This window comes from Myxocyprinus asiaticus, chromosome 31, assembly GCF_019703515.2.
Source record: "Myxocyprinus asiaticus isolate MX2 ecotype Aquarium Trade chromosome 31, UBuf_Myxa_2, whole genome shotgun sequence".
Taxonomy (NCBI): domain Eukaryota; kingdom Metazoa; phylum Chordata; class Actinopteri; order Cypriniformes; family Catostomidae; genus Myxocyprinus; species Myxocyprinus asiaticus.
Window position 1 is genome coordinate 20,765,849 of NC_059374.1, and position 27,059 is coordinate 20,792,907.

Consider the following 27,059-nt stretch of genomic DNA (forward strand, 5'->3'; position numbering starts at 1 on the left):
CGAGCAGGGAGAGAGAGAGAGACAGAGAGAGAGAGAGAGAGTGCACGCTCTCATGCAACTGACTGACGATGAGAAAATGGCACTGAAGCCAATGACACAAGGATGGTTAAAATGAAAAATGTACATGCTTGGTTTAAGGTTTTTTTTTTTTTTTTTTTGGTCAAATAAAGGACAAATTTTGAATGATCCGTAAATGTTTTTAAAAATCTGTAAATGACAGAAATATTTATATATGCAACCTCACACTCTCTCACGAACCCCCTTGAGTTCCCTCACATACCCCCATTTGGGAAGCCCTGATCTGTACTATACAAAAATGCCTTTATTTGAACTGTAAAGTTATTTAACTGGTCCTTTTAACAATGGGACTACTTTTCTATATGGTCTCTATATGTAAATGGTCTCTTTCTGGTATCCTTGCATGTATAATGCAAAATTTACAGTTTGATGGTTATGATATGAAATTAATTCAATTGCAACTTTGCACAAACAAAGTTAGTAAGCATTATAATCCACTGTAAATGCATTATTGACATTTTATACTGTGCATGTTTCTGTATGTTACAAACTGGGACAAGTCGAAATTATTATCTGTAATAATCAACACCATGCTGCCAATAGAGCTGTATAGTAAGTTCCTTTAAACAAATGATCACATAAAGTAATTGGGATATCAGGATAGCTAACATGTGTACTTCTCCCAGCATGTAAAATAGAGATGAAACTGACCTGTCCTTTTCTTGAATCTGGAGTTGTTGTTCTTGTTGGCTGATGATTTCTTGGCTTTATTAATACAATAATAAATCAGTGCTTCAAAACTCTCAGACCCTGCAGGGACTCTCACTTCTCCTAGATGCTCCCTGTGAGGGACAAACATAATGTTGCATTACTTTACACAACCACCAGGGTGTACTGCCCTCCATCGGTGTGTTTAAACTCAGATTTGGAACTTCTCGTAACTCTCGGGCTCCCCAATGTCAGATGCAATTTTAATACCTTTGTGACAAAAGTACAAAAGTACCATTCATCAACATGTGCTGTGCAATTTAGCAATGAATCAACTTTGGACGAGTTGCAAAATAACTCTTGTTAGATATTATGTAGAATTTTTATTTATTTATTTTTTTATTTTTTTTACGGTTTATCTAAATGAAATCATGATCTTAACTACAATTGGTTGTTCAACATTTTTCATTTTTAACATAAAAATTTCCAAATAAAAATAATTTTTCACAAAAATCCTTCTTGATTAAGTACAGCGCGTGGGTACTAAATTAAAAGCACATCATATTAGTTTGGTTAGTCTGCTAAATTGAAGTTAGCACTTTTTATTCATTTTCTACAGCTGCTATGTGAATGAACCTAAATTAGCATGACAAAACCTTTTACCTCACGTTGTACACTGCTGCCATGCTGCCAGCACTGTCCAATCAAATTACTACTAGCCAAAATCCAATTTCCCAGTAAGCACACTGAGTTCAAGTTTCTATTAAACTGACCACAACGAGGTCACGTGTCCTGAAAAGTGTTGTCTTTTATCATACATGCCATTCCTCTATCATGGCAGAGATCATGACATTCAAACGTCCATACTGAAGAGTCAGCCAACAACTCATGGGTTCACAAGGCACAGAAACACAAAGCGTTTATAGACAGTGTCCCTTGCTGCTGAGGCTGTGGAAAGAGAAAGTGAAAGTGGTTAATAGAGAGGGGAGGTAGACATACTGAGCACTACAATCCGTCACATCAAACACACTCTGGTTACCATGAATACACTGTACAGTGGCTTCACCATGCTGACAGGAGAAGAGATGGCAGGGAGGGGAGAATGGCCAGCAAAGAACAGTTACATAAAAGAAATGAACCAAACCACTAGAACAACAGATGTGACAAGAAATTTTAGTTTGAGAACTGCTGTTACTGATTCGGGATCGAGGAAGAGTATTTAGAGAAGGCATGCATGATATTTTTGTCATGGAAACAAAATTTTAAAGGGGAATGTCCAAGTCTGCCTCTGAAAGGGCGCAAGTGTGAAATATTGTAAAAAAAAAAAAAACGGACAATTTTCTGTACTTGAGTCTCATAGAAATGTTTAAAAAAAAAAAGAAAAAAACTGCAGTGTTTATAAGCCCTGCTGAAAAATACATATTAAAGCTGGTTTGCTGGTCTTAGCTGGTCTGTTTGCTGGAGTTTTGTGCACTTGCCAGCAGGTCAGGCTGTGAGACCAGCTGGCCGACCAGCTAAGCACCAGCTTGGCCAGGCTGGGAGACCAGCTAGACCATCTTAAACCAGCTAAGACCAGCAAACAAGCTTAGGCTGGTCTTATTGTTAGCAGGGAGCAAGTAACTCTTCACAAATCTATAATTTATGTCATGTAATCAAAATCTTGAAAAGTCTGTCATTCCCCTTTAAATGAGAATGACTTAAGACCCCGCCTGCAAACCCCTCCCCTTTCAGACATGGATTCGACCCTTACCTATTGTGGTGTAGAGGACCTGGTCACAACAATGCTGCCCAGATAGCTGAGATCAATCAAAAACAAAGAGGGTAAGACTACCAGAGCCTCCAGAGAAAAAGCGGCGTCTCTACTCTAGATGAGGATGAGTGATGTTGCAAGAGATGAGTGCACACTCATCCCTGGCAATGAAGGCCGCCTAAGAAGGCCACCATGATGGTCAAAGCCCTGAGTTAGAGGGAGTGAACGGGATGAAGGAAATAAGCTGGAGAGGGTGAATGATGTGGTCAGCCCACAAAAGAGGGCAAAGAAGGAAGAGCCATGGGGTCATCATGGATGCATTAGAAAAGCCCTTAACCATAAGAAATGTATTAATTTTTGTAAATCAATATTACACTGAAAGTAGGCTTTTGAAAAAAAAAAAAAATATGGAAATTTATCCTGTGAACCCAATAAGTTATACTGGAGGACATGGACACTGGTGCATATGTAAACAGTTTAAGATGTACATGTAGAAGATTTTAATTTAACATTGCAAAAGCATGAAAGCATTGCTTTTGTGGCACTGATGATTAATAACAATCTCCTTTGTCATTTTGGAGCCTCCAATGGTACGGTTCACCTACCCTGGAGAGGGTTCTGAGGGAAGCATCTCCTCATCTGTCCTTCTTTGAGACGGCATCTGGCCAAAAGCATCACTGCTCTCCGTGGGGGGTGAAGGGGACTGAGAGGGGTAGCTGGCCGCTGCTGTGGCAAAGGCCATGTGGGTGGGGTAGCTGAGGCTGGCCCTCTGGCCCTGGGTGGGTGAGGTGGTGGGGGAAGAGGAGAGAGACCTCCGGGAGAAGGAGACACTGGCAGGGTGACGGGCACTCTCGGGCATCTCTTGAGAGCGTGAAGGCCGCAGGATGCTGGGACGGGGAGGAGGGCGGATGAGGATGTCTGGAGAGCCGGCATGTGAGCTGGGAGGGGTCTGGGTGAGAGGGGAGAGTCGTGACGGCTGCAGGACCACCTGCTGCAGGCCAAGATCCATCCGCCGCACCGCCCTGGGGCTCAGCCAAGGCTGGGCCTCGGACCTCCAGCCGTCTGAGCTCTCACTGTGCAGTGTGCTTGGGCTCCCTATGCGGGCAGTGGTGCCTGAGTAAGGCAACACTGGTACGCCCATACCGTGGGCAGTGTGTCTCAACTGCCCCAGACTCTGGGCCTGTTGCATAGTTATATGCTTGGCTGAAGGGCCCTGAGGCGGGAACCTGCCGGGAGATCTGCTCAGGTGGGCTCTCGGGGCCTCCAGCTGGAGGAAAGCAGAGCTTGAAGGGAGCTGAGAGGTGGTGCCAAGAGTGCGACTGTGGGAGGGGTATGGCGGGGGCTCAGGGAGGTCCCGGTGGAGATATGAGGAATGATGTGGTTGAAGAGCGAGACGGGGACCCTCCTGACCCAGAAAGGGGAAGTCAGGAGGCTGCCAGATCTCGGTCGAGCGAGAGGAGGGAGGGCTATGCACCAGTGGGAGGGCATGGCCTGAAGCGCCATACTGATGGATCCTCAGCTCCTCCCTCTCCTCAGGGATGGTGGGATGGCGGAACAGCCCCTCGGGGGGATATGATGGTGAGGAGGACATGGCAGAGCTACGAGGGCTAACATCAGGCATGTAAAAAGGAGGGTGAAGCTCCACCTCAGCGCCACTACCTAGATAGCCATAGAAGGGCCCTGGAGGGAAGACCCTGTGAAAATGGGAGACCCGGCTCTGCCCTGTGGCCTGAAGCCGACTACCCTCCAAGATACTCATACCTTCCATGGGCCTCTGGAACTGAGGACTGTAGGCTGGGGGCTGCATGTAGGACTCCTGGCTGGAGGACACAGGGGATATCTGGGGCCTGAGGGTGGCCATGACTGGGGGTAGGGGCCCTGGGTCATCGTTCTCCTCGTCTGACTGGCGGAACTCAGGATACAAGTCTGATTCCTCCACAAAGGGGAAACCCTCAATGCGCCGGGGTTTGAGGGAAGTGTCGATGTCGGTGGGGTCCATGACAAATCGGCCATCGGGTCCACGGCTAATCAGCTCGATGGGTGTGGTGACCTCTGCCTCATGCTTGGACACACTGTACTTCTTACTGGTTATTGCTCTCTTGGTTTTCTTATAGAGGGAAAGCTCCTTTTCTTTCCTGGGGCTTGGCAGCTTCTTCACATAAAGGCCGTGGCCACCCATGCTGGCCAGAGATGGGGGCCTGGAAGAGGTGATGCTCTCAGGACTAATCTTCCCAGAGGACAGCCTATCAATCAAAAAAGAAATAGGGCTTAGGACAGAGCCCTGGGGGATACCATACCTGAAAATCCAAAATATCAAAACAAGAGCCATGCAACATTTATACACGTGAAATATAATCTCAAGGAAATGGCATGATTTTACACTTTCATGTTTATTTGTTAATGTAACAAAGTAATACTATTTACATAAAAAAATTGACCTTCATTTAAAGGTCATCTTGGGGGATAGTTTACCCGAAAATTTTAATTCTGAAATCTTTTAGTCACTCTCATGTCGTTTCAAAATGTTATTACTTTCTGTCTTTTGGAGGAACACAAAAGGAGATGTTTTGAAGAATGTTAGCTCCGATCACAATTCACTATCATTGTATGGAAAAAGATGCAATGAAAGTCAATGGTGACTGAGGATAACGTACTACCTACCACCTCCTTTTGTGTTCCACAGAAGAAAGAAAGTCGTGAGTTTGGAACAACACAACAAGAGTGAGTGAATGAGTGAATGATTTTGGAATTTTCATTTTTGCTGAACTATCTCTTTAAGAAAAGAGAACGATTGTGTCAAAAGGAGACAAAATGGAGTACAACAGAAACAGAACATGACACAGAACACGCAAGTCATACAGGCACGAGGGGCTAACATAATATCAGCTATATTTTTATACAAAGTTTTTCATCTCTTTCTAACTTTAAGGGATCAATCGATTGTCAGAATTTGGAGCAGCTGAGTACTGAAGATGTTTATTCCCCCAAAGAAGCATTTTAGCTCTGCACCACAAACTGAAATCATGCATCTACTGCAGACAGGCGCATACTAGCGCCTGCCGCATAAAGAGGTGCAGGTGCAAGCACTCACTGAGGGCTGGTGGATGGGGGCCTGTAGCTGCTCCTGTCTGGCTCTTCCCAGTAGGGCTCAATGCCAGGCAAGGGGGTAAGAGGAGGCCTGCGGTGAGAAACACAATAGAGACGGGGCCGAGTCGGCCGTCAACCAGACTACGGTTCCACAATGCTATGTGGAAATGGGTGCGATGGGAGCATGAGATTGCAGCTCTATGAAGACCAGAATGGAATCGGATAATAGCGTAAATCCCAGTTTAAACTGGGATGCAGATGCTACCTTAAATGTTCTCCTCCCCCCTATTTAGCTCTGGTTAAATGTGGATGTGACATGCTGCCATGCCTGCACTAATTCAGAAGAGCTGAGAGGGATAAGCATGTTGATTATATTTTCTTGCGCTATTGAAAGGTTCTGTTACAACCTGACTGAATGGCAAAAAAAGAAAAAGCTAGAGAAGATTGTTTGTAATGGCAAATCAATGCATCTCACTGCTGAAAAGCAGAGGTAAGCACAGATGCATTTATAGCAGCCACTTTAGTGACCACTCAAATCCTCCTCCATGCATCTCTCACAGTAACACAGCAGCTGCTGGGGTAAGCGGTTTGATTTCCCCAACTGTACATGCTCTCATGCTCTCTGAAGCCATGTGCTGAAGGGATCCTGGGAGTCAACAGATTTGCAAAAGTGCAAAGTATGATCGATGTAACCATGCACTGGTACTTACGGAGATTCGATGCTTTTCCTTGTGTGGGTTATCGATAACGGAGGGTCTAAGGACAGATATAACACAATGCTGCATCAGCATGACAGTATGCTTCAGATCATATTTATCACAACCACTGTCTTTTTAAAGCCAAAGTGTATACATTTTTGGATGCTAAAATAGCCTACTTTCTCCTTACCCTGCATAATATGCAGAGACAACAATAAGTTAGCCACTCGCAGGTTTATTTTCCCTTAAAATCTAAACAATATCAAACCATTTGTTTGCCCTACCAGGCCCAAACAGCCATTTTGGCTCAACCACTAGCATAAGTTTGGGATGGGACTATCAGTTTGCTCGACCAATGTGAGATGGTGTCTGTTAGGTGAAAGAAGGTGGAAACCTGTTTAAAAACAATAATAAAAAAAATATGCAAAACATTATTTTCTTAGTCAGTATTGTTGTCTTGTTTTCAAGTTTATGGTTCAAATGTTATGCAAAAAACTACTTGCCAATGGGGTAATGTTTTCCCTTTAAATTAAGTCTATTTTTCATCAGCAAATAGTATTTTATTTTGTTAAGCATAAAACTCATTAACCCTTTCATATGTACCATCACACATATGTTAATAACTGGTCCCTGCAGAGTAGCGTCACACATATGTGTTTCTGCAACAGCCAGTTACGTTACAAGCTGCCAGATTCAAATCAGCTTTGGCGCCGACACAGGCTGCGCTGGTCAAGTGTCTGTTATTTATATTCGCTCAAACAGTTACTCATACAGTCTTTTAAACCATGCACGCAGCCAAGTCTGTTTACATTAGCGCTTGTCACAAACACACGCACGTGTGCGCGCGCACACACACACAAACACAATGTCTGAAATGTCAAACAGTGCACAGGCAAACCAGACTGCTGATATTATTTGTTCATTTGTTTTTTTTACAGTTATAAAAACGAAATAAATAAAACAAAAACAGTACAGAAGGCATACCACATTTGTTTACATGTTTACTATATTATATACGGTATTTTTTTTATGACAAGAAATAAAAAAATTTTTTTAAAAATTAAAAAGAAGAAAAATACTCGTCTACACTCTGCCCCCCTCTATCAGCTGTCACGTGCAAAAATAACTCATAACTCACTCCAGGAAGCACTGCAGAGGAATTTAGACCCTACTCATGAAAAGGTTCAATTTTGTTAAGATTTCTCTGAAAACAAACTTAGTATCTTATGTCTTTTTGCTTCTCAAGTAAATGTATGTTTTGTGTGTCCCTAGAGAAATGGGAAAAGATTTTTTTTGATTACTGGATCGCTGATGATCTACTGTTGATGAATTACTGCTCATACAGTATTTATTAGCCTACAGGTTATGACCACGTTTACTTTATAGTGTTTATATTATAGTGTTTATATTATAGTGTTTATATTGTAATACATTGTAGATGATTGTAAGAGTGCATGTTTTGTTTCCCTTATGTGTTTGTGTGAGCAGGGAGCTAAATTTCGGGCTTGTTTACAGTTAAAACTCCTGCGCTATGGACCAAATCTTTCTTTTTATTTAAGGTTATTATTGGGATTTTGGTTGCAAATTAAACTGCACCTGCAATTTTAATAATTTAGGACTCTTGTAGCATCTATGTCTGTTAAGTAAGGAAAAACTACGAATTTGTTTTAACATTCAATAAAGCGATTAAAAAAATTATCGGCCGATGAATCGGTTATCAGCCTTTTCCACCAGCTTAGTTATCGTATCAGCAAAATCCACATTTGTTCGACCTCTAGTTTAGGTATTTTTACTGGAAAACAAGACAGAAATACTGACACTGAAAATTATTTTGTGCTGTGTTGTTTTTGAAATTCAATTTTGTACAGAAATTACACAATTCAGCTTTAAAAACAGCACTACAAGAGAAAGTCACATAACTGTTTTTTAAAGGGACCCACCTCGCTTGCGTTTCAGTTTGCGACGATGCTGCTTGTTGACGAAGCACGCAGCGAGCGTACTGAACAAGATGGCAGCCGCCAAGAAGCAGATGGTGGCCACAATACCGGCCACCACTGGCTTGGCCAGCCCCTCGTCTGAGATCTCTGTGGGAGGGAAGGGGTCTGAGAGAGGAGACACACTCCAGAACGTGAAATAAAGATGGAAGAATGCAGCAAGTGTGTTAATCACAAAGCAGGTGAACATGGTGACTGACTATGCTTCAGTTAGTGTGAATCATAAAGCAGACTATGGCATAGGGCAGGCCAACATAGATACAAAATATATCTCTATATAATTTAGACTTTTGATCTTATACATTATATTTATCTATATTTATATATTTGCTCTGAAATGACTTAAAATGTTGTTGTTTTCAATAAGAGGAACCATCATTTTAACAAAACAACCATTGTAGACAAAATTCTAAATGTTTAGGAATTAGATACAGTAAAGAAGTAAAAGACAGAAAAAATATTCTAGCTAATTGACCACAAAGATATCACAATACATAATAATAAACAGCAGTATGTGTCTACATACTGTATATTCTACTAAAATATTTTGAGAACACATGAAAAATGCCAACACAGTGATCATTATCAACTTTTAATCTCATTTTTTGAGCCTTAACATTGCAAAACTAGTCTAATGACGTGGTCAAATAATAATCTTTGCGATTATTGCAATGTTGGTACATTTATATCACCAGCAAAATCACTGTAAATATATTGTGCTATTCCATATATTGCCCAGCCCTATGGCATGGTATTGGTATAACTGCAGCCTACATAGCTATGTAGCATTTAGTTGCTACATAGCAAAAAAAAAAAAAAAAAAAGCACGAGGGCATTAACTATTATGACAAGCAGGGGGCAGTGAAGCCCTAGGTGGCTAAAGATATGAATTCGTGCCGTTTAGTGACACCCTTATTCTCACCTGTACTTGATACTCCCACCACATTACTGCTTTCACTGACAAGATCATCCATTACAGCGAGCGCTCTGAATTCATACCAAGAGTCCTGGGAGACAGAGAAACAGGTCAGTAGGTCACAAATCCTGTGAGGCCAGCAGGTTGAAGTGTCAGATCTACCAAAGGATTTAAAATGAGAACATGTGTCGCAGACTCTGAACTGTATGTATGTCAGACTGAATTAAAACAATATCTTCTGAGCTTTTTAACAGAAATGCATTCTTTCACTATGCTATTTCTCTCAATAATCACATAGCTACCATGCACCCTGAAGTGAACACTGGTGATAGATGGGAAGACATCATTCCATTAAATATCTCCTGTGTAATTGCTAACTGTAGGCTACTTTGGCTGATATTACTACTATTATTACTTGATTCTGATTGGTCAATTTTGGCTTTCTGTGGTCAAATACTTAAGTATAATGACCGCTAATCTGCATAATTTTCAGTTGTCCCATGCAACTTATTTCCTGCATTTCACTCTGTGGTCTCTTTCTTCTCACATTATAAAATAATTTGAACTCGTATCAATTTGTCATGTTTATTTATTTATTTGGCAATTAGCCGCTGGTCATTATTTCCAATTTTGCAATAATGACCAACTGACTGTATATTATCCCTTATTTATTCCTTAATTACAGAAATGAACTGTTAACATAGTCCATTTTATCATTTCTGTAGACATAGTAGTAATATTAACCCAATGTGTTACCTGAATGAGGTCTCTTGCTATGATCTCAGTCTCAGTGGCAGGAATCAAGTCATCTAGAACCTCCCACCTCTCTCCCAGACGGAACTCGATAATGTATCGGTCGATTGGTGAAGAGTGATTGGCTGGAGGAAGCCATGTCAACAATACACCCTGCTGTGTCCGATTGGCTGTCAGGCACCGTGGTGGAGTTAGTAGCACCATGGGTTCAGGGGTACTTATAGGATACCCTGGGACATGCAGGAAGATAAGAGATTGTGCTGAACAAACATAACTGCATTTCATGTGTAGGGTCATTTGGAGGTCCATTTCACTATAAAGTGTTTGTAAAGGGAAGTATCACTAACCTCCTGTAGTCACAGTGACTACTTCACTGAAGGGGCCAGTGCCCAGTTTGTTCTGGGCCAGCACACTGAATTGATAGGCAGTCTTTGGCTCCAACCCCTGTACCATCAACCACGTCTGAGAACCAGGCACAGGTATGGACAGCCAATCATGTGGTCCTAAATCATTCTTCACTTTCCTATTGGATGATGACAGAGAGTTACATTGATGCCATACTGTAATCATACTGCAACAATTTAATTCTATATTTGCTATGTAAATTGCATTTTAAAAATAAATTTTTTGACTGTCTCATCATTTACTCACTCTCATGCCATCCCTTTCTTCTGCAGAACACAAACGAATATATTTAGAAGAATATCTCAGATCTGTAGGCCCATACAATCTAAGTGAATCGTGAACAGAACTTTCAAGCTCCAAAAGCACATAAAGGCAGCATGAAAGCAATCCATACGACTCCAGTGGTTAAATCCATAACTTCAGGAGCAATCTGATAGGTGTGGGTGAGAAACAGATCAATATTTAAATCCTTTTTTGCTATTAATATCCAAAGTGATTCCAAATATTCCAAAGTGAAAGTGGAAATTTATTGTAAAAAAGGATTTAAATATTGATCTGTTTCTCACCCAAAGCGATTGCATCGATTCAGAAAACATATACTAAACAACTGGAGTCGTATGGATTACTTTTATGCTGCCTTTATGTGCTTCTGGAGCTTAAAAGGTCTGGTCACCATTCACTTGCATTGTAAGGACCTACAGAGCTGAGATATTCTTCTATAAATCTTCATTTGTGTTCTGCAGAAAAAAGAAAGTCATACACATCTGGGATGGCATGAATGAGAATTTTCATTTTTGGGTGAATTATCTCTTTAACACTCATCACAAGGTATGGTATAAATGTGCCTGATACATACTGGTATGTTTACATATGTATAAGTGCATGTTTGTGGGTAAATTAAATTAAAAAAAAATTTTTTTTAAATTGTTTTCATTTATTTATTTTTTTATTTAAAATAAATTATTTAATTTTATTTTATTTTATTGCAGTTGTAATTTAAACAATAGTGTTTTAATAGGCACTTTTTTATTTATGTATTTATTGTGGTCCATTATTGTTTTTATTTTCTAAAATCATGATATTGTTATTGTAATATTGACATAAAAATGACTTTTAAACATGGCAGTGAAATTGCTCAGGACAATATAGAGCTGGTGCAACTTCAATCAGAATCATATGTTTTTAATCAGGTTCAATGGAAAGACCATATTTGGTACAAAATATCATAAAACCAAGATATATCAGAAGCTAAGCATCAATTGTGTATAGTCCTATATACTCTCGTGTCCAACAAATAAACTATGCCTTGAACAGCCCTCATATTTGAAATCTTTTCCCAGGGAAAACACATGATTTGTTTCTCATATTTATTGCAATGGCTTCCAGAGAAAAAATCATTTCTTATTTAAGTGAATGATTGAATGAACCTTCATGGCAGAAAGCATTGATTTAATAAGCAATTCACTATGCCTTCGTGTCGTCAGTTTCCGACAGGAAAGTCATGAAAATGACGAGTAACTGCATTACATTGGCTAGATGTACACATTTTATCACTTGGCATGGCACAGAGCCTGCTGATATTATTCATTGCATCACAGATGCTATGTAGTGATATGTCAGCTTGAGGTAACTGCCTTTTAATCGAATACCTAAGAATTTGGCTTTAAAAGCAAGAACAGGTCTTGAACATTGTGTTTTTCTGGAAAAACAGTGAGATGTAAATTAAACGAGTTTGAACTGTTCTTTTGGTTAATTTAATTTACAGCCCTGCCTCCAAATGGAATGCTTGGTGTGCTATACACAGTGCATTCAGAAAGTATTCAGACCCCTGTTTTTCACATTTTGTTATGTTGCAGCCTTATGCTAAAATGCTTTAAATTATTTTTTTTTGCATCAATCTACACTCCATACCCCATAATGGCAAAGCAAATACTAGATTTTTGATAACTTTGCAAATTTATTAAAAAGAAAAACCTGAAATATCACAATGACATAAATATTCAGACTTTGCTATGACACTTGAAATTTAGCTCAGGTGCATCCCATTTCTCTGGATCATCTTTGAGATGTTTCTACACTTTGATTGTAGTCCACCTGTGGAACATTCAATTGATTGGACATGATTTGGAAAAGCACACACCTATCTATATAAGGTCTCACAGCTGAAAATGTATATCAGAGCAAAAACCAAGCCATGAGGTCAAAGGAACTGCCTGCAGAGCTCAGAGACAGGATTGTGTCGAGGCACAGATCTGGGGAGGACTACATAATTCTTAAATGGAAGTAGTTTGGAACAACCAGGACTCTTCCAAGAGCTGGTCGCCTGGCCAAACTGAGCAACTGGGGGAGAAGGGCCTTAGTAACAGAGGTGACCAAGAACCCGATGGTCACTCTGGTTGAGCTCCAGAGATCATGTGTGGACATGGGAGAACTTGCAGGACAACCATCATCGCAACACTCCACCAATCTGGGCTGTATGGCAGAGTGGCCAGACGGAAGCCTCTCCTCAGTGCAAGACAGATGAAAAAGCACCTAAAGGACTCTCAGACTGTGAGAAACAAGATTCTCTGGTCTGATGAAACGAAGATTGAACTGTTTGGCCTCAATTCCAAGTGTCATGTATGGAGGAAACCAGGCACCACTCATCACCTGTGCAATACCATCCTAACAGTGAAGCATGGTGGTGGTAGCATCATGCTGTGGGGGTGTTTTTCAGCAGCAGGGGGGACTGGTCAGGGTTGAAGGAAAGCTGAACACAGCAAAATACAGAGCTATCCTTAATTAAATGATGGTCCAGAGAGCTCAGGACCTCAGACTGTGCTGAAGGTTCACCTTCCAACAGGACCCTAAGCACACAGCCAAAACAATGCAAGAGTGGCTTAGGGACAACTCTGTTAATGTCCTTGAGTGACCCAGCCAGAGCCTGGAATTGAACCCCATCAGACATCTCTAGAGAGACCTGAAAATGGTTGTCCACTGACAGTCCCCATCCAACCTGACAGAGCTTGAGAGTATCTGCAGAGAAGAATGGCAGAAAATCCCCAAAACCAGGTTTGCAAAGTTTTTCGCATCATACCCAAAAAGACTTGAGTCTGTAATCGCTGCCATAGGTGCTTCAAATAAGTACTGATTTAAGGGTCTGAATTTGATCAAAATTCAAAGTTCAAAGTTATCAAAAATCTGGTTTTTGCTTTGTCATTATGGGGTATGGTATGTAGATTGATGTGGGGAGAAAAAAATCATTTAAAGCATTTTAGCAAAAGGCTGCAACATAACAAAATGTGAAAAAAATGAAGGGGTCCGAATACTTTCTGAATGCACTGTATGCTTCAACACATTGGGAAAAAATAGCCTCACCAACTATAAGTAGTGGGGGTCCTGCCATGACTTACACCGGGCCGTACCAGACCGAAAACGTCTGTTCAAAGCCTCCATCATATCCAGGTCCCCAGGAAACGTTAGCGAAGCTTGTGGATGCTGACACATGGACATTGGTTGGCGCATGTGGACTAGTGCCTGAAACATAGAATTATTTATTTAATTAGTAGTGCCTGCTAAGGAAAGGATTACTTTTGTCATACAAACGGTTAGCGATTTGAACAAACCACTAACCTTAAATCATGTTAACACATATGTTTACTTTTTACTTTTAAAACACTGTGTATTTTAATGTTTACGGACTGGCCCCATTCACTTCCATTCTAAGTGCCTTACTGTAACTGCGCTTTTTGCTGTTTTTTTTTTTTTTTTAATAAACGAGGGATGAGTCGAAATTAGTTTTTGCTGTAATCAACATTATGCCACAAATGCTGTTGATTGAGCTTAACTTGTATTGAATCTGGAATATTCTTATAAGCACTGGGCCAGGTTGTTTGTCCCAACATAACTGTTTTGGGAGATGGATTTAGCCTTGTCAGACAACAAGGGATTTATGGGGAACTTAAGAGTAGGAGATTCATTTGTCTGACCTCAACCTATTCTCACTTATGTCTTCTGAGCAGACAGTAAACAAGAGCTGAGCCCAGACTGACCCAGTCTGATAAGAGCAGGAAAGTGTTGGACGATAGGAGGGTGCTAAAGTGGAGGAGGGAGTCAGAAGTTCCATCACATCTCTTATCAGCACACAGCAGCAGTGGAGGGGCTGTTAATTGCTCTCTCATTAAGCATAATCTTTGCACTGTCATGACATCAGTCCATCACCAAACAAATAATGCATGTGTGAGGTTCCACACACGCTGACACATCACTTGTCATCCGCTGCAAACTCACTGACGTGACAGCTGAGATAGAGCCCCCACGAGCCACACGGACCCCTGCTGTAATGACTCACTAGTGCCAGGTGGCTGGGAACGCGTAATGTTCTAGCCTCCACTTTCTGTCTGGCACATGTTGAGGAATCACATAACTGACATATTTTTAGTCCCTAAAATCCCTGTACAGTCTGCTGGTTATTATCTTTGTGCGACCCCATGTACACATGTGTGGACGTTGTATTTTGGCTTCGCTATACGCAACGCATAATTTAAATTCATTTAAGCTGATTGATCTCAGTTTAGAAGACTCTGGGCTGTCAGTAAAGGGTTAAACTTTCAATGTACAGAGTCATGTGACAAAACAACATGGTGCAGATCACAGCAGATTGTCTTTGGGAGAAACGCCAACAAAACTACATCTGGTAAGAAACCTAATTAAGGTTTTACATTGAAACCTGTTTAAGTCAAAAGATTAGTCTCTAGTTTCATCCGATATGCCATTCTTAAAATCGGAGCGATTTATCGCGAAACGCCACGCTGCTAAACACAGGGTACACTAATGTGTAATTTAGCGCATTTTTTCCTTAGAAATCCTCTATTTGCTGCGCATTATCACATTGAGAATCAATGGGTTCATCCAAAAGCTGAAAAGCTTTAGCTTTCAGAGGCTTTATATAGAGTTAGGATGAAACTAAGGTGCATTTCGAACTGCTCTGAGACCAGTGCAGACAGACAGCACACTGGAGGTTAAGTCATTCACTAAATAGGGAGCATGGGAGCATCGTTTAGCATTCTATGCAGCCAAGTACATTCACCCTAAACAGCCGACCAAAAGTTCAGTTTCAGGCTGTAGATGATTTTTTGACCACTCAACATGTTTGGCAGACATGGGACAATGGTAATCAGTACATAGATTCAGAATTTATCAAGTATAATTATATTTTAACATGGTTGGCAGTGATTGGTTGATGCTGGCCATAACTTTGAATCAGAATTAATTATGTTAATTTCTGATGTAATGTCTGTAACATCTCAAAAACCTGAATAACCAACACTCCTGGAAACATAACAATTTGATTAAAAAATATATGACTTTCTTGGTATTATTTAAGATTTCACAACTTAGTCCTGCTGTCCACATATGTTGCCATCAGTTTTTATGAAAACTATTTGCTCAAGATTTTTATTTCTTTGCATGTTTATTAGGTGCTACTATTTACAAATTAAAAAGGGAAATGGAAAATGCACACAGCATTCACACTCGGGTCTCAGGAGATTAATGCAAAATAAACCCCTTCAGGATGATGCAAGACTTCTCCACTCCCCAGACATTGAGGTTTTGATCACCCTGTTTGGTTTAATTTTACAGTACATTGCGGGGCCTGGGTAGCTCAGTGGTAAAATACGCTGGCTACCACCCCTGGAGTTCGCTAGTTTGAATCCCAGGGCATGCTGAGTGACTCCAGCCAGGTCTCCTAAGCAACCAAATTGGCCCGGTTGCTAGGGAGGGTAAAGTCACATGGGGTAACCTCCTTGTGGTCGCTATAATGTGGTTTGTTCTCGGTGGGGTGCATGGTGAATTGAGCGTGGTTGCCGCGGTGGATGGCGTGAAGCCTCCACACACGCTATGTCTCCGTGGCAACGTGCTCAACAAGCCACGTGATAAGATGCGCGGGTTGACTGTCTCAGATGCGGAGGCAACTGGGATTCGTCCTCCGCCACCCGGACTGAGGCGAATCACTATGCAACCACGAGGACTTAGAGCGCATTGGGAATTGGGCATTCCAAATTGGGAGAAAAAGGGGAAAAATCCCCCCCCCCCCAAAAAAAATTACAGTACATTATTAATCATATTAATTAAAGTTATTTTAAAGTGTTACCCTTTTTACCATTTGGAACGATCCATTTCAGAATACTCAAAGTATGAAAGTATAATATATATTTCATCAGTCATCAATATTACATCAATGCATGATATAATATGAAACTACTTTGCATGATAAGAATAATTTACCTATTACAAAAAGGCGTGTGCTGGCAGTGATGCTTGTTACTACATTGGTAGCGACACATTCCCACTCCCCATGATCCTCTTTGCTCAGAGACAGAAACTGTAAGCTACCACTTGATAAGATGTTATGCTTGCTTCTGCTGGGCTTCCCAACCTTCATGAAACAAAAAAATAAACAGTATGCATGTACCATACAAAAATCGTCTGTGCAAATGGGAAACATTTCTCAGAGTCATGATGATGGTTGTACCTTTCTCCATACGATGGTTGGAATTTCAGGGTCTCCAGAGGCAGCACAGGGGATGACCAGCTCTCTCCCCGCCTCCTGGCGGTACTCCCCCCCAGGCCTCACGTTGAAGTAAGGGGGGTCCTATGGTCATATGATGAGGTTAAACACATAAACCACCTGGACCTTGACACATATCATATTAAAATTAAAGGAGTAATTTTTTTATTATTTCATTTTTCGGTAACACTTTATGTTAAAGTGGCCTTATTATACATATTACATGTATTGACTATAGTAATAACAGTAAATTATGCATAATTACAAGTAACTAACCCTAATCCAAACTCTAACCCTAAACCTATAGTGAGTAAATGTTGTTAATTAATATTATTCAGTACTTACTTGTGTAATTACACTGTAACAAGGACACTGTAAAATAAAGTGTAACCCATTTTTCTACTTATAATGTTAGTTTTAGAACCTCTCTCTGGCCCTTAGAATTAGCAATCCATTTTCTTGCTGCTGTGCCTTTAAAAAAAACGCCCTCTTTGCATGTGAGATGAATGCTAAACGCAGTGTTATGGCGCTCACACACTAGCTGCAGGTTTGTTGTCACTTTTTATTTACATTTTACATTTACATTTAGTCATTAACAGACACTTTCATCCAAACCCTCAAATGAGGATCATATCAAGCAAATTCTCATACAAAAGTCAACAATATCTGCACTATTGCACTGCAAAGTTCCCAGAGTAGCTAGAGTAGTATATAAGCAAGCGCAGAAGAAAGAGACAGACAAGGAAAGTTTTTTAAATAATTAAATAATTAAATTAAATTGTAGTTATATTAAGATTAAATGAAATTTAAATGAAAAATATTTTATTAAAATGAAAAATTATTAAAATAAAATTCATTTAATATATAATAAAAATAAATTAAATAAAAAATTTAATTTAAACTTACATTTATATTTATAGTATATATATCCACACACACACACACACACACACGCACAGAAATATAATAAATATATCATGGATATAATTAGATTTTTTGCATTATAATCAAACTGTGATTAGAGAAACTTTAGTTTGTTATATAAATATAAACTTGATATAGTTTATATTAATATAAACTTAAACTTGCTAACACTGAGATCCATCAGATGGATGTGCAGAGCAGCAGGTGCTACACACAACAAGGAACAGCTCAAGGTTTGACAAACTTTCCCATGTATATTTTTGTTAGCTATTAAGGAATAATAGCATCTATCCTGTTTCCTTCTTAGTACCTCACTATGACTGGGTGGGCCAAGTTTCTGGACAGTCACGTGTTGCATTGACTGCATTTTTCACTGTGACTTGATAAAGTGAGGAAGTACAGCAGAATGAGTCTTTTGTGTAGTTCAGTTTTCTGCCTGATGTCATGAAAATTATGTGACTGTGGCAAAATTTTTGCAAAATGATATTACTTTGTACCTTACACATATTGCGGCAGTTCCAAGATGAAATATCCACTATGTGTTGCTAAAAGCGATCAAATTTTTCACCTAAACAGATGAGGTTTTTAAGTTTAATGCTCTATCAAGATTTAAATCAACTAAACTGATGTCCCTACCCTAAACCTTAAACCTAAACCTAACTGATAGTATCATAAAACCAAATGTGAGGTGAAAAACGCAATAACATTTGTAGTGGTACTTCTATGAAACTTTTAGCTCATGTCAACACGCGTGCTCTTCAGGACTTGTATCCCAGTCCTTTGCATCACGAGTGCAACACTTTATCAGGTGACCTACCGCACAATTTGACCGCGCTCAAACAAGCTTGTAAATGTAATTGGTTATGTAATGTAAACGTTAAAATGTATCGCCTTACAAGTCATATGTTATATTAAAAGTGTTTAGATGTCATAAGATAGCATTGTGTGAAGAACAGGGCAAAAAGTAAGTTTTTATTAACTGATAATCTGCCGGTTTACTCATAATTTGTGTAAAAGGGAATACAAGTCATTGTTGTAGGGCCTTTAGTGTTCATTTTTTACGAGGAAAGTGTTGTTATACTTACAACGAGCCATGTAAAAATCATTTTGAAAAATGTTGGTATAGTAACGTGATTCTATGAGACCAGGATGATAGTTTCAATGATGCTTTTTTGCTCTGGGGAGGAAGTTCTGCATGCAATATGTTTTTGCTTTTTCTACTAAAAAAATCAAAGAAAATGTGATTCCTCATGATATGACAGAGTTAAGATGCATTGACGCACCTTTAGCACCAGAGTGGCCGGAGGGGACTGTCCCATGGTACCTAGGACATTGTAAGGCACACAGGTGTAGGTGCCAAGGGAGTCTTCAGTGACCTCTGCCACCCGAATGCTTCCATCTGCCATTTGGCTCCATCCAGGATACTGTGAGAGGAGCAGAGAAACACAATCATTGATGTGTAGTGTTTTCAAACACAGCCTGAAGTGATTTCTGACGTCAGAAGTCAACACATGAATGACCTTCTCGATTCTAAGAGGGTAGCCATCTTTCTCCCATCTGACTGATATAACTGGGGGGTTGGCATCCACTGGGCAGCGAATGATTCCAGGCAATTTTCTTGGGACGTAGATGACAGGTGGCATGTTCATAACACGGGCAGGGTCTGCAGAGAGTAGTCAGTCCAAACAGAAATAAGGAACAGAGGTAATAACATTAGATATGGTGCAGCTGATTAGAATCCATTTTTAAAAAACAACATCTGAAAAAAAAACAATTATTTGAAAGTCAACATGAAGCACTCGCAGCACATTCTACATTTGCAATGTGATGTATTTACAAGTGATATTCGATTACAGGATATTCATTAGAATAATGGGACTTAAAGATTAATAAGTTATAGATATAGAAATCTCTCTTCATAAGCCCAAAATCTCCCCAGTCTTCAATACAAAAATCACAGTGCTCGCAGCCAGTTTAAGTGATGTGTTGTAACTGAACATGTAAATGCTATTTAAAGTCCATTCCTGTGAAGTTTTCTCACCTGAAGTAGCCCTGGGGTGTGATGACTGATGTAGCACAACCCCAGAGGCACAGAGGAGCTGGCTGCTAATGAGCGAGTCAGCCACTGCTCTGCATATCACACAATATAATGTGCTTTTCTACAACTAATGTCTTCTCTCTTCAGACATAAGGACTGCTGTGCTATACTTCCACTCAGTTAATTCATTAAGAGCCTCATGTCACCCCTGATCTCCTTTTCTGCTAAGATGATATAGAAGGTCACGGTGACATACTGTTCTGGGTAGTAAATGGAGAGAAACAAGTGAAAATCTTTCAAGCGCTTTACCGTAATCTCAACACTTTTTTCAACACATCAGATTTTCTTCCCATTGTAACAATCACTTTTGGCTTGAGATATTTTTTTTAGTAGTCGACCAATATCAGTGTTATATATTGCTGATATATAACAGGCGTTCTTACCTGGTTATCCAATGTGTGCAAATGTTGTGCGCATGCCTGCTTACATTTTGACATCAAAAGTAAACTTCACACACACACACACAAAAAATGATTTCAAGTCTCATATAAACAGTTTTCTTGCATTGTCTGATTTTTATAAGGCTTAGTTTAGTAGTTAGCAGAGTACTGCTGTGCATGTAAACATTCATGATCACAAAATTGCTTAAATAAAACATTTATTTTGCACAAAACCATTTAAAACAATCTGTTGACAAGGCTTTTAGGACATTTTTGAATTGTAATACTTCTCTAAATCAGTCAAGGTGGCTCAACTAAAAGCCCATGTCTATAATCTCAAAATGGCCAAAACTGACCGACTCATTGGCTACGCCGATATATATGCCCATTATTAATCTTCATTGATTAATAACATGCAGTTTATATTAGTAAAGCAATAAGCCACTAAAACTGTGGTAAACAGACTTATAAATGGCAACCTGATTAAAGACACCAATGTTCAATAAACAATTACATTTATTGGTAACAATTAACTAGCAAATCAACTAGTGTGCAGTAATATACATTTGGTGATACAGATTTGGTATTACAACCCCAACAGTATGAAAAATTTTAATAAAAACAAAAAGGAGTGATTTGTAAATTATATTCAGCCTTTGCTATATTGAAAGCACTACAACTACACATTATATGATGTTTTACCTTGTGAATTTCATTGTTTGTTTTTTTGTATTGAAAATTTGCAGTAATTTCAAATCAGTTGATTGCAACATGCTACAAAAAAGTTGAGACGGGCAATTTAAGACTAAAAACAATTTGACGAGTTGAAATAACAATCCGATGTGAAACAGGAGATGTTAAACAGGTGAGGCAATTGTATCATAGTACTGTATACTGTATAAGCAGCCTCCAAAACTAGCCTACACCTTCAAGAGCAAGGATCAGTCAAGACTTGTCAATTTGCCAAAAGATGCTTCAGCAAATAATCCAGCACTTTGAGAACAATGTTCCCCAAAGACAAATTGGGAGAATTTGGGGCATTTCACCCTCTACAGTGCACAATATAGTTAAAAGATTAATAAGGACATTACAGAATTTTCACAATCAATCAATTAATATAAGTTTAGCAAAGGTTTTACGATTTTCCAAACTATTCGCTGCCTCACGGAGCAACTCTGCTATCGACCTTCTCTTCATCATGGTGAAATTGCAAACTCCCGCCATATACCATTGCACCTGGTATCGATAGTTCAACTGTGATGCCTGAACAGCTGTTGACACCCTTTCATTAGCATGTTGCATGAAGGAAAAATAAATACAGAACAGCATACAGAAATAAATGTATGATTCAAGAAACACATAAATGTGGAATAAAACTTAAAATTTTGCATTTCCTTTAATAATTTGCATTTCCCCAACCATTTATTTATGTTTTATATTGTATTATTTTTGCATTGATTGGTGCATTTTTTTATTTATTTGTATATCTCCTCAAACACTGAATTATTTATATATTTATTTATGCATGAATATGCAGATTTCCTTATTTATTTATGCATTTATTGATTTATTGTTTTTGCAGGTTTCGTCCTCCATAGTATCATGAAATAAAAATGAACAATATGTTTAACAGCATTTATTTATCTTGGTTAATGTTAATTTATGGTACAATTAGTTAATTTATTAATACAATTGTTCGTTCTAAGTTAATGTTAGTTCTTAAAAGAATATTCCGGGTTCAATACAAGTTAGGTTCAATCAACAGCATTTGTGGCATAATATTGATTACCGCAAAAATTAATTTTGACTTACCCCTTCTTTTCTTTAAAAAAAGCAATAATCTGGGTTAAAGTTAGGCACTTACAAAAAGTGAATGGGGACAATCCGTAAACATTAAAATACTCATGGTTTCAGGGCCTGGGTAGCTTAGCGAGTAAAGACGCTGACTACCACCCCTGTAGTCGCGAGTTCGAATCCCAGAGCGTGCTGAGTGACTCCAGCCAGGTCTCCTAAGCAACCAAATTGGCCCGGTTGCTAGGGAGGGTAGAGTCACATGGGGTAACCTGCTCGTGGTCGCTATAATGTGGTTCGCTCTCGGTGGGGCGCGTGGTGTTATGCGTGGATGCCGCAATGGATGGTGTGAAGCCTCCACACGTGCAATGTCTCCGCGGTAACGTGCTCAACAAGTCACGTGATAAGATGCGTGGATTGACGGTCTCAGATGCGGAGGCAACTGAGATTCGTCCTCTGCCACCCAGATTGAGGCGAGTCACTACGCCACCACGAGAACTTAGAGTGCATTGGGAAATGGGCATTCCAAATTGGGGAGAAAATAAATAATAATAATAATAATAATAATAATAATACTCACAGTTTCAAAAGTGTAGCCAAAATATGTGTGTTAACATGATTTTAGTGTGATAAATGTAAAGTTATAGGCAATTTTACAACTTTGTTGCCATTAAATGTCAACAAACCCTAAAACCTTAAAATGACTGTAAAAATGACGATTTAAACAACTTTACAGCTCAAATAATACATGAATTTTAACAGAAGAATTAATGTAAGTGCTTTTATAAAATTAAAAGCTTCACATTTCTGCCTTTAAACCCTCCAAAAATTGGCCCCATTCACTTCTATTATAAGTGTCTCACTGTAACCTCAATTTTTTTATTTTTTTAAAGAAAAGGAGGGACAAGCCGACAAATGCTGTCGATTGAGCTTAACTTGTATTGAACCAAGAATATTCCTTTAATGCATTAACTAATGTTAACATAAACAACTTTTAATTTTAAAAATGTATAAGTTGTATGTTGCAATGAACCAATGTTAATGAATACAACCTTATTGTAAAGTGTTACCATAGATTCTTTTGGTCAGCTTTTTGTTGAATGAGAAAAATATACAAACTGGCAAAATTTTGCCTGAAATGTAAGGTACTCAATATTCTTCAATATATTCTTCAATATACTTATCATTTATAACTTCTATATTTATAATGTGGCAAAGCAATATCACACTCGCAATTATTTCCAAATGTTTTAACCGCTTCGTATGTCCCTCATCCAATCACATTTTAGAGTCAGAATTATCCATGTTCTTATAATGAACAGAAATGCATTACATCAGTGACAATTCTTGGCTGTCATTAATCCAGTTTTTCCAGAAACTGCAGGAAGTAAAACTCTTCTAATTTGTCTCTTTCAGCCAATAGAGACTAGGGGCAGATATTGAGATAGACAGACAGAGAGTCACACGCAGAGAGAGAGAGAGAGAGAGAGAGAGAGAGAGAGGCTGGACAGACAGCAGCAGCTCACGCTCAGAGAGTCCTGGTACAGATGGAAGCAAACTCTCATATACTCCAGCGAGTGGCAGCAACTAGAACATCTCAGATGCCTGGCAGCCACCACGCTGTCTAAAAGGGTGTAATAGCTCTGTCCCTGTATGTGCCAGACACCAATTACCCGCTCTGATGATAGCATGCTCAACATAACACAGCTTAAAGGCACGCAGGACATGAGGCTATGATTTTAGGCACAGGCTGTTTAAAGGTGCGTTCACACAGACTGCAATTTGCAGCGAAAAGGCGACCAGAAGTCATGCATTTTTTAAATGAGAGTTGCCGATTTCTGGCGATATGAGTGACAGTTGGTGATGCAACATGAGCATGTCCGTCTTCTGTGAGATGTTGTCCTGAAGTACAGGCAAGACAGCTTTGTTTTGTTTGTTTTTCTTGTTTTTTTCTCCCATTTTCTCCTCAATTTGGAATGCCCAATTCCCAATGCGTGCTAAGTCCTCGTGGTGGCGTAGTGACTCGCCTCAATCCGGGTGGCGGAGGACGAATCTCAGTTGCCTCCCCGTCTGAGACTGTCAATCCGCCCATCTTATCACGTGTCTTGTTGAACCACACATTATAGCGACCACGAGGAGGTTACCCCATGCGACTCTACTCTCCTTAGCAAACGGGCCAATTTGGTTGCTTTGGAGACCTGGCTGGAGTCACTCAGCACGCCCTGGACTCGACTCTCACGACTCCAGGGGTGGTAGTCAGCGTCAATACTCGCTGAACTACCCAGGCCCCCACAAGACAGCTTTGTTGAAGTTAAGTGAAATGTGATTGATTTTACTGTTCTGTATGATTTGTCTCATTTAGCTCAAACACAGGGATATCATAAAAAAAAATTATAATTGAAAACCATGTCAGAAATTATTAGCATTCTGTATGAGTGAGAGTGATGCATTGATTCATGCAAGAAACGCTGAACAAAAAACAGCAGAACATGGCAGAGTGGTTAAAACATCCGTCTAGTGCATGTTTACATAGAAAAACAATTGAAAAACAGCACAGATTAATGAAATAACGTATTCTGATTGAATGGCCCATAACGTGTAACATGTTGTTCTAAACCCATATGGCTTTATAGAACACAGATCAACTCCCGTAAACAGTGCACAAATCAAATATTGTGTGACACATCAATAATATAAAACTTCATTGGTTCTTGTGCAACTTGTGACATGTGTCATGACATCATGTTATTGATGCGTCACCATATTTGATTTGTGCACTATTGCTGCGTTCCATTCAAAGTCGGATGTGGGATATTCCTACTTAATATACCCGATCTCTGACCATTGCCAGATGCTCGGAAGATGACTTGTAAAGAAACAAAACTGCAATGCTCCCGTTAGCTTAGCAGGTGTTTGACTGTTGCTAGAGATGTCTCCTAGCAACCCAACTGTTAACATAAGTTAAACAAGCTTTTATATCACGTAATGTAGGAACCCGAATTTGAAGATTTACGCACAAGTTTCCAAGTTGGAAGTCCGACTTCAAGTGGCATTCCATTGCACTTTTCCTAGAAGGATGTTGGAAATTCCGACCCTTTTAGATGAATAGAATGCAGTACAATTACGGGAGTAGATTAATGATTTGATTTGGTTTGATTTGAGAGTGAAAAACTTTGGTCAGGTCAACACACAAAGGGATTGTATGGCTTCAGAAGACTTGGAAAATAGTGCACGAGTTGCATTGAATAATTTTACTATGGTTTAATGCTGTTTTTTTGTCCTTTATGGAGCTTGACAACCTGCAGTTACTATCCACTTTTATTATATAGCAAAAAGATGAGTGAAGATTTTTCCATAAAAGATTTCCTTTTATGTTCCACAAAAGAAAGAAAGTCATATGGGCTCGAAGTGACATTAGGGTAAGTAAATAAGGACAGAATTAAAATTTTTGGGTGAATTTACCCTTTAATTTTGCCTTCAATTGATTCCTTGTCAAACTATACAGTTGTTTAGCCCACCGCAGTGCGAATGCAGATTAACTGAATGTACAGCAAACTGGTGACCTGCAGGGATCAAATTGCTGTCAGTGTAAATGGGGCATAAGAGGTTTGAGGTGAGACTCACACTGCACAGTCAGGTAAGCTGAAGCAGAGGGGGAGATGCCCAGACTGTTACTAGGGCTGCAGGTGTATTTTCCAGCATCCTCTGGCTTCACTCGGTAGATGATGAGGGTTCCATCAATAAAGATGCGCACACGAAGCTTCAGATCGCTGAAGGGTAGAGAAGAAAGATAATCTGTTAATTCACGAATAAGAATTGGAGTAGATACAAGAACTCAATGTAGAATCTGTTCTCAGTTCTTAAGTAGAAACGGTAGATAATTCTATAAATGATGACAACTTAATTAGAGGCTGTCTGTCCTATATTACCATCAGTTCAAAAAGACAGTACACAAATCCCTGCTGAAAAAACAGCTTAAACCCGCCTTAACTGGTTTGCTGGCTTTAGCTGGACTATGTTGGTCTATTAGCCTGACCAGCTGAAAAGAGCCCAAAGCCCCTCTAAAACCAACTAAGACAAGCCAACAAGTTTAGGCTGGTTTTAGCTTTTGTTTTTGTTTTTTTCAGCAGGGATATATGAGAGCTAAAAGTGGGTCTTTAGATGTATTTATAAATCAGAGTCTGTCTCTAAAATCTAATTGGATGAGCCATATTCGAAATTGATGTAAAATAGCTGATAAATACACACTACACACTAGAGTCTGACCGGTATATCGGTTTTACCGAGTAATCAGTGCTGATAGTTGTTTTAGAACTCTTGGTTATCAGCAAAAATCTATGCCAATTAGACTTGGGAATGATGCCTTTTTTATGCATCAATAATCAGAAGATTTGTTTTAGATATAAATAGGGCTGCTCGTTGCACAATAGTCTTTGTCTTCTCAAACATATTTCTCGACACAACTTTGGTAAAGTGAGAGGGTAAACTAAAGAGGGTCGCACACCGGATACGTCTTGTGGACGACATGATGCATTCTAAAATTCATAACAATTATTTTCTACGAAGGTACGCACACACCGGAAAAGCTCAGCGTCAAAATTCTGCAATGCCATGGAGCTCAACTCGCATAGTTTTCCATTAAATTCGACCCAAATCATTATCAAAGGACAAAGATTATTTAATCTAGCTATCACTGTATATTGTTTTTATTTATCTTTCATATAGCCTACACAATGTATTTTCAGTTACAAGTATGTTGTTTTGTGGTCTGACAGCTTGAATGAAAGACCTATTCAAGGCTACATACAGAGAAACTGCATACTAAACGTTGCCATTTCAAATCGTTCAGTTTGTGCAGTTACACCCGTTTCTTACACTAACCTGCAAACTCATCAGTATCACTTTGTTCATTCTTGAAGTACAAAAAAATCTGGAACTTTGGACTACCATCTGCTGCGCCACATCAGCTCGTCCTGTGTGTGTCAAG

At 39.4% G+C, this 27,059-nt stretch overlaps 1 protein-coding gene across 5 annotated transcripts in view; it reads right to left on the bottom strand.

The window, feature by feature from the left end:
* Window positions 1–27,059, bottom strand: part of LOC127421735 (protein turtle homolog B-like) — a 110,595-nt gene that overhangs the window by 4,699 nt on the left and 78,837 nt on the right. Inside the window, exons 7-21 of one of the 5 annotated variants that reach the window (XR_007894083.1) lie at window positions 25,697–25,842; window positions 19,324–19,466; window positions 19,087–19,227; window positions 16,844–16,963; window positions 16,597–16,747; window positions 13,722–13,845; window positions 10,272–10,447; window positions 9,928–10,154; window positions 9,178–9,262; window positions 8,202–8,363; window positions 6,274–6,319; window positions 5,568–5,654; window positions 3,082–4,719; window positions 2,477–2,522; window positions 730–860 (exon numbers count right to left, since the gene is read on the bottom strand). Coding sequence is in view for 1 of the 5 variants with exons in the window: in XM_051664804.1 (XP_051520764.1) it covers window positions 3,078–4,719; window positions 6,274–6,319; window positions 8,202–8,363; window positions 9,178–9,262; window positions 9,928–10,154; window positions 10,272–10,447; window positions 13,722–13,845; window positions 16,597–16,747; window positions 16,844–16,963; window positions 19,087–19,227; window positions 19,324–19,466; window positions 25,697–25,842 (3,163 nt within the window). In the remaining 4 variants the exon portion in view is untranslated. Of the gene's footprint in view, window positions 1–729; window positions 2,523–3,077; window positions 4,720–5,567; window positions 5,655–6,273; window positions 6,320–8,201; window positions 8,364–9,177; window positions 9,263–9,927; window positions 10,155–10,271; window positions 10,448–13,721; window positions 13,846–16,596; window positions 16,748–16,843; window positions 16,964–19,086; window positions 19,228–19,323; window positions 19,467–25,696; window positions 25,843–27,059 lie in introns of those variants that run through there. The other 4 variants (XR_007894084.1, XR_007894085.1, XR_007894086.1 and 1 more) reach the window with 4 other exon arrangements.